This window comes from Lotus japonicus, chromosome 1 (assembly GCF_012489685.1).
Source record: "Lotus japonicus ecotype B-129 chromosome 1, LjGifu_v1.2".
In the NCBI taxonomy this organism is placed as follows: Eukaryota; Viridiplantae; Streptophyta; class Magnoliopsida; order Fabales; family Fabaceae; genus Lotus; species Lotus japonicus.
This window is the reverse complement of record NC_080041.1, coordinates 87566529-87577866: the sequence shown is the minus strand read 5'-3', so window position 1 is coordinate 87577866 and position 11338 is coordinate 87566529. Positions and strand designations below refer to the sequence as shown.

General features: G+C 37.2%; 1 protein-coding gene across 1 annotated transcript; it reads left to right on the top strand.

The window, feature by feature from the left end:
• The first annotated feature begins 2155 nt into the window (after positions 1 to 2155).
• Positions 2156 to 6255, top strand: LOC130727459 (glucan endo-1,3-beta-glucosidase 5-like). Its single transcript, XM_057578600.1, has 3 exons — positions 2156 to 2789; positions 4460 to 4980; positions 5583 to 6255. Exons 1-3 carry the CDS (start codon positions 2428 to 2430, stop codon positions 6179 to 6181), a joined length of 1482 nt encoding a protein of 493 aa, XP_057434583.1. The 5' UTR covers positions 2156 to 2427; the 3' UTR covers positions 6182 to 6255.
• Positions 6256 to 11338: the final 5083 nt, after the last annotated feature.

The following is an 11338-nucleotide window of genomic DNA, read 5'->3' as shown; positions in this document are numbered from 1 at the left end:
ACCTACGCAATCGTCTTCTTTGTTGACCTTCGCCACGACCTCTGTCGTCGACTATCACGCACAACTATTTGAGTTGTTATTCTCCGGCACTCACATTCATATGTTTTAAATTTAAACACTTTAAATGATTTTGTAATCTAAAAGTTTTTAAATAAACTAAATGATATTTTTTTTTGTTAGGCCCTTATTTATGGTGGTCTAACACCGGCACAAATGTTTTTGTTTTGTTTTGTTTTGTTAGACCCTTATTTATGGTGGACTGGTGGTCTAACACCACCACAAATGTTGGATTCAAGTATATATTATAAATTTTTAGTTTAAGTTCACGTGAATAAGATTATTTTCATTATCTGTGTAAATTTCTACATGTGTTTATTTTATTAAATCTATTTTTACATTTATAGTAGGATGATCTTACGATCCGATCCCGACCTTTCGATTTATGATCTTTTAACCCCTCTCTCAATCCTAAGTAGGATCCCGATCTTGACAACCTTGGTAGAAATGGGGCGGTCCCTCAGTAAGATAATTTTTTCTTTAAAATTTAGCCCTCTCAAGTCTCATCCATCTTTTCTGGTTCTCGTGATCGTGGACATTGCCCTCGCCATTAGAACATGCGCGCAACCTACATCCACCGTGCAAATACCAAATGGGCTTGAAGTTCTATTTCCAAAAGAATATGATCCAATTGTGTTCACGTGTAGTATGGCTTCTAATTAACATAAGCCGCAAAACACATTGGTGATGACTGATGAATTCAAAATAAAATAAGGTTGTCTAAATGATTAATGTGAGTTACTAATCTACAGGTCAATGAATTGATATATTTTTTTATAAATAAATTAATAAATACAATATAAAAATTCTAATTCACTAATCTTTAATGTGATTGGATGATAAGTTATTTAATCTGAATTTTTCCATAGATAATTTAGACAACCCATAAAATAAAATAAGGTTATATGATGAGAAAAATGGTAATAAAACTTTAGAGTTTGAGCTCAAATATTCGTTGGAGGGGCTGTGAGGTAAACGTCATCTGGCAAATGGCATCATCGCAAGCCTCTAAAGTGAAGGAAGGTACATCTATATATGGGACCGGCGACACGTAGACATGCACTGATTTTGTACTTTTTCTTTTTCCACAACAAAATCTATGTTCATGAAGGGAAAAAAAAAACATTTCTTATATATAATGTAATGTGATGTAACCATGTGATTGTTTAGACTTTGTTAAAGTATGGTACCACTCTGCTTTCTTTGTATGTTAATTTGTCTGCTTACTTCAGTTAACCCACCAAAGAAAAAAGGAAAAAGATTCTCCACTATACAGCTTCTCTCTCATTATCGTATGCTTTGTTTGTGTGTTCTTTTACCTTACACCCCAAGAAAGTTTGAATGTACTTTTTCCCAATCCAATTTTCGTTTTATTTTTCCTTCATTTGAGTGAATTTTGGTCAACTTGAATATAAATACAAATCACACTAATTCATATGGTGTATGTTTGTATGTTTGTTTATCTATTTGGATTGAATGTGAATGTATTTTTCCTCAATCCAATAACTTGATTCATATATATAAAGAAAGAAGCTCTCTTTGAATTGGTGTGTATTTATTGTAAAAAAGAGTATAAAAGTCACACTTAAATATGAGTACAAGCCAGGACATTAAAGCTAAAGTTAAGCTAACTAAAAAAGAAAAAAAAAATCACATCCTAATAATTAGCTAAAATCAATTATCAAAAAAAAAATTAGCTAAAATCAACTTTCAATTTTTTTATAGCTAAAATCATATTAATTACAAATAACTAAAATAGCAATAAATCATAAAATAGATGCAAATAAGTAATTTGACGGTAAATTGAGGATTGAATGTGATAACAATTCAATTGACAAAACTATCTTACAAATCTGAATTTTAAATCAATTCTAAAACATAAAAGCTTCTCGCAACTTCTATCTGAATTTACAAACATATACTTTGAAAAAAGTGTTGTCTGATATGTACTGATTTTTAGGCAGAAAATCTGCCATTATAGTATTATTTACCCTTTATATTAATTAGGATTTAGGAATTGAATCAATTTACAATATTTTCCTGCATTAGCTTTTTTTTTTGTCAAAACCTGCATTAGCTTAAACGCTCAAGCTTGTTGCTTTATAAGAACCTGTTCATTGTTCAAGCCCTTCACTTGATGCTTTCCTCTCTGATTGTGTAGTAGTGTGTGTATTTATTATCTTTTTCACTGTGTTGTAGTCTTCCATAGCTTTACTTTTGACCCTCCTTTTTCAGCTTTGCTAGGCTAGCTATTTCTTTTAGTGGGGTTTGGGAGTGCAGAGTAGAAAAACTCACCACCTTTGAGTTTTTGATTTAGCATATACTGATAGCTTTGGTTTTTGGCTTTCTGGGTAACTTGGACTAGTGTTTATGTTTATTATGGGGTTAATGGGAGGTGCAAAGTTTACTACTTCGTGTGTTGTTCTCTTGTTCATGAACACCCTGTTGGTGGGTTCTGTGAGTGGAATTGGTGTGAACTGGGGAACGCAATCAACACACCCTTTGTCACCATCCACGGTGGTGAAAATGCTGAAAGACAATGGCATTCAGAAGGTTAAGCTTTTTGATGCTGACCCAAGTATCTTGGGTGCTCTCAAGAAATCAGGGATTCAGGTGATGGTGGGCATTCCAAATGACATGCTTTACTCTCTGGCTAATAGTGTGCAAGCAGCTGAAAAATGGGTTTCCAAGAATGTTTCTGCGCATGTTTCCAAAGGTGGAGTAGACATCAGGTACACTACACCCTTTTTCTCTGTTTAGAGTTTCATCCAACAATTGGTTTATGCAGGTTTCATAGCTTTTGATAGGGTTTAGATTGCAGCTCCATGTAATTTTATTGTCAGTTTCACTGACCTTGAACCACGAGGTGTGACATGTGGCGTGGTGGTTGCTCACCTCGTCATTTAACCATGAGCTCGGGGTCTGATCATCGCATTTGAGAATGGAGCATATTCTGTGGTCAGCTAGTTAGCGTTTAGTAAGAGCTCCCGTGGCGAGGGAATTAAAACTCTAACCTTGTTTCTTGTCTCAGTTGTTCATTGATTAAAGTGAAATGCATAACCAGTGGACTTTAGAAATAGGAATGAAAAACATCACAGTAGCCAACTCTAGCTACCTACTTGGAATTAGTTGTAGCAGAGAAGGCGAAATATTTTCCAGTTTGATGGTAGTTACTTTACTTTTGTAATGGATGAACTTAGAATTTAAGGAAAATTCAGGTTTCTATTGGTCTATTAGTCTATTGCTTGTGTATTATTCCTAATCTGAAGAAATGCAAACTAGGAAACTCCAGATAAATTAGGTTATTGAACCCCTAGAAGAAAATGGATTACTAATTTAGTACTTCCAGAATATCCTATGTTCTAGCTGCATGTGTCTCTTAGCTGGGTAGTGAGTCTATCTATTAGATGTTATAGTTCTGTTAGAGTTCTGTTAAATGTAAGGTTTGTTGTGACCAAGCCTTATGGTTGTTTATAAAGCTTGGTTTGCATGATTCACTTATCTATAAAACTTATTCTTCTTCTTCTTCTTTGGTGCATTTATGGTGTGCCTGAGTTTGCACCTCATCAAATGTTATATTGATCCATCAAATCGGAAGATCTGCTGTTAAACAAGTCCACAACTCCACTTATAATCCTTGGCTCTTTATCTACTTCAATCAGTTCAATATATTCAATATCCTAAAGTTATTATATTGAATAATGTCAGTACTTCTTTATGATGCTGTGAAAGTACCTGATTTCTCATTGCTAAGCACTGTGTTTGTAGCTTAATTCTTCTGGTTTGGATATTTCTATTGGGCATGAGGATTAAATTGTCTGATACAATCCTTTTGAGGAGTGCTAGTACTCTGTATTGTTGGAAGAGAACATTGCAACCAGAATGGAAGCGGCTTCCAATGAGTGGAAATTGTGTCTTTCCTAAATGTATTTGTAGTGGAATATGCAATGAAATGCTTAGTTTCAGGGGTTCAATGCTTTGTATTTTGAAAGTTATATTTAGGTGCATGATCTATCTAAGGTTGTCAATGGAAGAATTAATGCCCTCCTAGCTATCAGCTGATTGCCCTTTCCTAGACTGAAATATTTACTTTCTCAAGGAAACATGTGTTTAGTGCTTTCTAAATTTTTGTAACTTTGACAGAGGATGTAATTGTAACTCATGTATTATGGAATATGGATAGTGCTGTATGTCGATGCAATGTTATTCCATTTCTTTTTCTGCTAGTACGGATCACACTATTAGTATGTTTGGATCAACTTATTTTTTCTCAAAATCAATTCTGGCACTCAGAAGCTTCTTACCAGACTTGATGTTGGCTTTTGAATCAATTGCAGAAAGATTTCCAAACATGTGATATATTTCTTCTTTCTAACACATGATCTGTTGTTGTTTTGTCAAGATACGTTGCAGTGGGGAATGAACCATTCTTGTCAACATACAATGGCACATTTGAAGCCACAACTCTTCCAGCTCTTAAAAACATCCAGGCAGCTCTAACAAAATCCGGTTTGAGCAACCGGGTCAAGGTCACTGTCCCTTTGAACGCCGATGTATATCAGAGCTCAACGGAGAAGCCATCTGACGGAGATTTCCGGCCGGACATCAACAATGTGATGCTGGACATTGTCAAGTTCTTAAACGACAATGGAGCTCCATTCACTGTGAACATCTACCCTTTCATCAGCCTCTACTCAGACCCCAATTTCCCTGTTGACTATGCTTTCTTCAATGGCTACCAGTCTTCCATAAATGACAATGGAAGGACCTATGACAATGTGTTTGATGCTAACCATGACACTCTAGTATGGGCATTGCAGAAGCATGGTTTTGGAAGCTTGCCTATAATTGTTGGAGAAATTGGGTGGCCTACAGATGGAGACAGAAATGCAAATATTCAATATGCACAACGTTTTAACCAAGGTTTGTTAGAAATAAAGATTGCACTGTTACAAAGATGAAAGATCATGAGGGATTGAAATCCTATGTTCTCATTTGGAGTGTCTCATTCTTTGTCCCACCAACTAAATTGTGCCACATTTTAATTGTCATACTCGTGCATACATGATACAATTTGATCAAATGGGACAGCGAATGAGACATCAAATGTGAACGGAAGATCTTCATTCGGTCCTGACTCCTGAGTTACTATGCATAATAAGGGGACCGAAATCCTTTGTCTCCATTTGATGTCTCATTCTTTATCCCACCAATAAAATAGTGTCACGTCATTTAAAAACTACTAGTGTAAGGTTATAACTGTCATACTAATGCACTTTTTAACTAAGACGCCACAATTTCATTAGTGGGACAAGGAAGGAGACACCAAATAGGAACAAATGATCTTAATCTGCATTAAGGAGTATTACACTTGTTTAAGGCTATGATTCATATGTAAACACTAAAAACTTATCATTTAGTATATTAATTGAGTATTTATGCAATTGACACTCAAATATAAACGGAGGACCAACTCATGTAGTGTGTGTAGCAAAATAATAGAATATTTCCTCATTTTCAAACAGGTTTCATGTCGCGCTATGCTTCTGGAAAGGGTACTCCAATGAGGCAAGGTCCTATAGATGCATACTTGTTCAGTCTTGTGGATGAAGATGACAAGAGCATTCAGCCAGGGAACTTTGAACGCCATTGGGGGCTGTTTTACTTTGATGGACAACCCAAGTACCCGGTGAATCTTATTCGTTCATCACAACACAATGGTTTGGTAGGTGCTAGTGGTGTTGATTATCTTTCCAAAAAGTGGTGTGTTTTGAAACCCTCGGCAAACCTTAATGATGATCAATTGGCACCAAGTGTGACCTATGCTTGTGAAAATGCTGATTGCACTAGTCTGGGGTATGGGACCACATGTGGCAATTTGGATGTTCAGGGGAACATCTCTTATGCATTTAATAGCTACTTTCAGAGAAATGACCAGATGGATTCTGCTTGCAAATTCTCTGGCCTTGCCATGGTCACTGACAAAGATCCTTCAGGTGGAAGTTGCAAATTCAGAATCATGATCCAGACAAATTCTGCAAGGCTAAATGAGAGTGTTGGGTATCTAAGAACAGTGCTCTTTGGTTTTGTTACTTTACTACTTTTGTGTAATCTTCCATTTTGACTTCATTGCTTTGTTTTTTTGGATGATGGAAGTTGTGTATTAACTAATTAAAGTAATGTAGTGGTCTTGAGAAAGTAAAATACTAATATATATTTTAACTATTTCAAAACATTCTTTAGTTACCAATTGCCGAGACATACTTGATTCTCCTTAAGCAAAAGGTCTCGGGTATAGAAAAAACTCGTTGGGAGAGTTAGCGTCACCATGATGTGAATGTACTCGACTCGAACATGATTGCATTACCTCCCGTGGAGGATACCTGTAAGAAAAAAAACATTCTTTAGTTATTTTTAGGTGAAATTTAAGAAAAAGTTCATGATCATTATTCATTACTACCTTTGTTCTTATTTAACTATCCAGAGAGAGAAGAAACACACATATTAAGGAGTGTAATTAATTTTGTTAATTGTCATAGAAGGATTAGTTGTTTTCCTATTTTGCCCTATAGAGTGTGTTTTATCATTCTTCATTTATTGCTCCTACAAGGGCATTAATGTTAGGAAAAACATCATTTAATACTCTCTTAAAATGTTAAGTGGACAAATATATAGGAACAATTATTATTTTTAAAGTGAACGGAGGTAGTACTTTTTAAAATAACAAGTGTTCAAGGAAGATTGTTTTTACCACCATAATTGCTTAAGTAAAAAAAAATTAAGTAAATGCCTGACTTATACAAGAAACGTAAGTTTTATAAAGAAGTTGTACTTCATAATTATAACTTACCTTCAATCCTCACAGAAAACATAACATATATTATGGTTAGTCGATTACTATTTAATGCGAATACTGTGATTAGAGGATTAGTCATTGCTGTGGGTAATAGATTGTTTCGATGGACTCACCCAAAAAAATGTGTGTATTCTTCAGACTTTTTTTGTGGAGTATTGTTGGGCCCTCCAAGAGTTTTTTTTTTTTGTTTTCTTCTGAAAGTCGTAACATTAGGGTTAAGCAAACGGGTCGGATATTCCAGAAGGTTTTGGTCTATTAGAGACAATTAGTTCAGGGTTATTTTTGTAATATTCTATATTTTATATTTTATGTTTTGCTTATCTAGCCTTGCCTATGTGGCGGCTAGGGTTGTGTTGCTCTGCAACACTTAAGTGATAATCTAGGGTTTGTTTGCTTGTTGTGCAAGCAATTTGCTGTCTTAGGTCTCTATATATAGAGAGCCTCCCTATTGTAATTTCTCACGTTAAATAGATATGAAATTCCGATCCATGGCAGCAGTCGACCAAACCCCTCCTTCGTCGTTGTTGTCATTGCCAAAATGGTAGCTAACTAGCGTGACCACCACTGTCATTCCTCTCTCTGTTTCCGCTCCATCTCCGATGAGGAAATATCCTCTCTCCATCATCGAAAAACTCAATGATTCCAATTTTCTTCTTTGGAAGCAACAAGTAGAACCAGTTGTCACCTCTCATCGGCTGCAGCGGCTTCTCGTTGATCAAGAAATTCCAGTCAAATTTCTGAATGATACTGATCAAGCCCTTGGTCAGTTTTCCCCTGCGTATCTCGCGTGGGAGCAGCAAGATGCCTATCTTCTCACATGGCTTCAGTCTACCCTCTCTTCTGACGTACTTACTCATATGATAGGTTGCAAATACTCTCATCAATTGTGGCAGTGTTTGCCTAGTGGATTCTTCACACGCATAGAAGCAAAATCACGTCAATTGCGAACTGAACTTCGCAATTTGAGTCTCGGCTCAAAGAGTGTGAGTGATTATCTTCAGCAGATCAAGTCAAATGCAGATTCTTTGAGTGTTATTGGGGATCCAGTGCCTTACAAAGAGCATGTTGATATAGTGCTAGAAGGACTTCCTAGTGAATATGAGACTCTTGTTAACCTTTTCTCCATGAATAGTAATTTTCAATCCTTGTCAATTCAAGAGATAGGTGCTCTGTTATTGGCTCAAGAAGCGCGGATTGAAAAGAATAAACACAATGCTGCAACGGAGTTCACTGTCAATACAACAACTGCTGGAAAACAGGTCCCACGGACCCTACCTACTAAAACAAATGCTGCTAATCACCAACACCATCAATCTGTTCCACAAAATCAGTGGCAGGAAGGAAACTATGGTAGTGACAGAGGAAACAGTGGAGGTAGAGGTCGTGGAGGTGGAGGTCGTAGTCGAAGTTTTGTGCAGTTCCAAGTCTTTTTTAAAACAGGACACACTGCAGCAGTATGCTATCACAAGTTCAATCAAAATTTTGTGGCATCACCACCTCCCCAGAACTATCAAAACTTCTATGGTGGTCCCAATCCACATACTTATGGAAACAGTGGAGAACCAACACATAATTCACCCAATTCATCCACTAATATTGTTCAACCTTCTGGTGCGCCAAAGTCTGAATTTTTTTTGCCTCTCATGCATATCAACAATTTCTAAACCCTTGTTTATCTCAGAATTATGCATCAATGGCTTCTCCACAGTTAAAGCAGTTCTCTACTTATGCACAAAACTTCCAGTCAATACCTTTGCTTGCTCCTCCTCCACTTCAAAATTTCCAGGGAGTAAAAAGAGCACCTCCTCTTCTCCCTACTCCACCTCAGTTTCAGGGATATGGTGCATCATCTTCTGTTCCAGCACAAAGCTTCTTGGTAGCAGAGGCAAAATCTCTACAATCAGGTAACATTGTTCAGAATTATCAACAATTTGCTACCCCTGGCCAACGACCACCAGCTCCTACAGAGTGGTATCCTGACTCCGGAGCAACTCATCATATCACACCAACTGAGCAGAATATTCACCATGAATAGCCCTTTGAAGGACCAGATCAAGTCTTTGTAGTGTAAGATCAAGATTTGGTCATGTGGTACAACTCTATGTTTTGATGATAACAAGTATTTATTTGTGGATGAACAACTATGATACTCTAATGTTTGTCTTGAGTGTTTTGACAAACAGGTTCTGATTCTGACACCAGAAGATATATTCGTCAGAAGTTCTGAAGATCAGAGGATCTGAAGATCAGAGGATCTGAAGATCAGAGGATCTGAGGATCAGAAGATCAGAGGATCAGAAGATCTGAGGATCAGAAGATCTGAAGACCAGAAGCTCTGAGGGACCAGAGGCTCTGAAGGTTCAGAAGCTCTGAAGGTCCAGAAGCAGAAGTTACGAAGGTCAGAGGATCCAAGCATCCCTCTGACTCTGATCACCAAGCTTCACAAGTTCCAACACGAAGCATAACTCTGATCAGAAGTCAATGGTTAAAGGCAAAGGTCTCTATCGAGAAGTACAAGAGCAGTGTACTATTCTGAAAAGCCTACCTACCAAGGTTCAGCCACAGCAGGTTCTGGAAGTTCCAGAAATGCCCTCCAACGGTCATATTCTCTCAACAGAAATATCCTTTGCACCTTGGACTATAAAAGGCTGAAGAAAAGAAGAAAGAAAAATAGTGAGAGAAAAACAAAGAGCTGCAATACAAGAAAAGATTCAAGCCTCTACTTTCTTCATCTGTTCTTATTTAGTTTACACTCAGCTTATTTAGAAGCAAACCTTTGTAAACACCAACCTCAAACAGTTGTTTGATTTTCCTTAAGGGACCGGGTAGGTCAGTATCCTTAAGAAGACTAAGAGAGTGAATCTTAGTGGTGATTCCTTTAGGAGATCAAGGTTGATCGGATCCTAGAGAAGACTAAGAGAGTGAATCTTAGTGATAGCTAAGTCAGTGTATTGTTAGTCACTTGTAGGTTTCAAGTGCAGTTGTAACAATTATCTGATTAGTGGATTGCCTTCATTCTAAGAAGGAAGAAATCACCTTAACGGGTGGACTGGATTAGCTTGAGGGATTTATCAAGTGAACCAGGATAAAATACTTGTGTGCTTCTCTCTTCTCTCTATCTTTATCCGCTGCACCATCTATCTTAGAGAAACCGAAAAGATTTACTTTAAATCTTAAGGGGAAAGTTTTTATATTGAAAACGCTATTCAACCCCCCCTTCTAGTCGTTTTTCACACCTTCAATTGGTATCAGAGCGCAAGTTCTGATTACCACACTTAACAGTGTTCAGTAGATCCGGGCCAGTGTGAAAAACTCATGGATTCCACCACTACTACGAGCAAATATCAATACAGTGCAAGACCACCTGTCTTTGATGGTCAGAGATTTGATTTCTGGAAAGACAGGATCAAAAGCTTCTTTCTTGGCTTTGATCCTGATCTTTGGGATTTTGTTGTTTATGGCTACACCCCTCCTGTTGATGAACATGGTGTAAAAATCCCAAGGGAGAAGATGAGTGAAGATCAAAAGAAGGAGTTCAGAGATCATCACCGATCAAGAGCTATTCTGCAAAGTGCCATTTCATATGAAGAATATGAGAAAATTACTGATCGTGATTCCGCCAAGGGCATCTTTGAATCCTTGAAGATGTCTCATGAAGGAAACAAAAAGGTGAAAGAGACAAAGGCGTTGTCTCTGATCAAGCAGTATGAATCCTTCCAAATGGAACATGACGAATCCATTGAGGATATGTTTTCCAGATTTCAGTTGCTCGTAGCTGGAATAAGACCTCTCAACAAAAGCTACACTACAAAAGATCATGTCATAAGGGTCATCAGAAGTCTTCCTGAAAGCTGGATGCCTTTAGTGACTTCAATAGAGCTTACAAGAGATGTTGAGCATATGAGTTTAGAAGAACTCATCAGCATACTGAAATGTCATGAGCTGAAGCGCTCTGAGAAGGCTAAATCTGAGAAGTCAAAAGCTCTCCAAGCTGAAGCAGAAGAATCTGAAGAAGCATCAGAAGATTCTGATGAAGATGAGCTGACTCTGATATCCAGAAAGTTCAACTGCATCTGGAAGCACAGGCAGAGCAAATACAAAGGTTCATCAAAGGACGAAAAGTCAAAGAAGCATTTCAAACCAAAGAAAAGTCTGATGGTGACTTTTGATGAATCAGAATCAGAGGATGTTGACTCTGATGGTGAAGTCCAAGGACTCATGGCTATTGTCAAAGACAAAGGAGCAGAGTCAAAGGAAGCTGTTGACTCTGACTCAGAATCAGAAGGAGATCCAGACTCTGACGATGAAAATGAGGTATTTGATTCTTTCTCAACTTCTGAACTTAAAGATGCTTTGTCTGATATTATGGATAAATATAACTCTCTCTTGACTAAGCATAAAAGGTTGAAAAAGAATTTCTCTGCT

What these genes read in the sequence shown, in the direction of transcription:
- LOC130727459 (XM_057578600.1), top strand. Translation starts at nt 2,428, where the DNA reads ATGTTTATTATGGGGTTAATGGGAGGTGCAAAGTTTACTACTTCGTGT. An exon ending in AAAGGTGGAGTAGACATCAG is followed by an intron (nt 2,790 to 4,459) that starts GTACACTACACC and finishes TGTTTTGTCAAG; the next exon opens with ATACGTTGCAGTGGGGAATG. An exon ending in TGCACAACGTTTTAACCAAG is followed by an intron (nt 4,981 to 5,582) that starts GTTTGTTAGAAA and finishes ATTTTCAAACAG; the next exon opens with GTTTCATGTCGCGCTATGCT.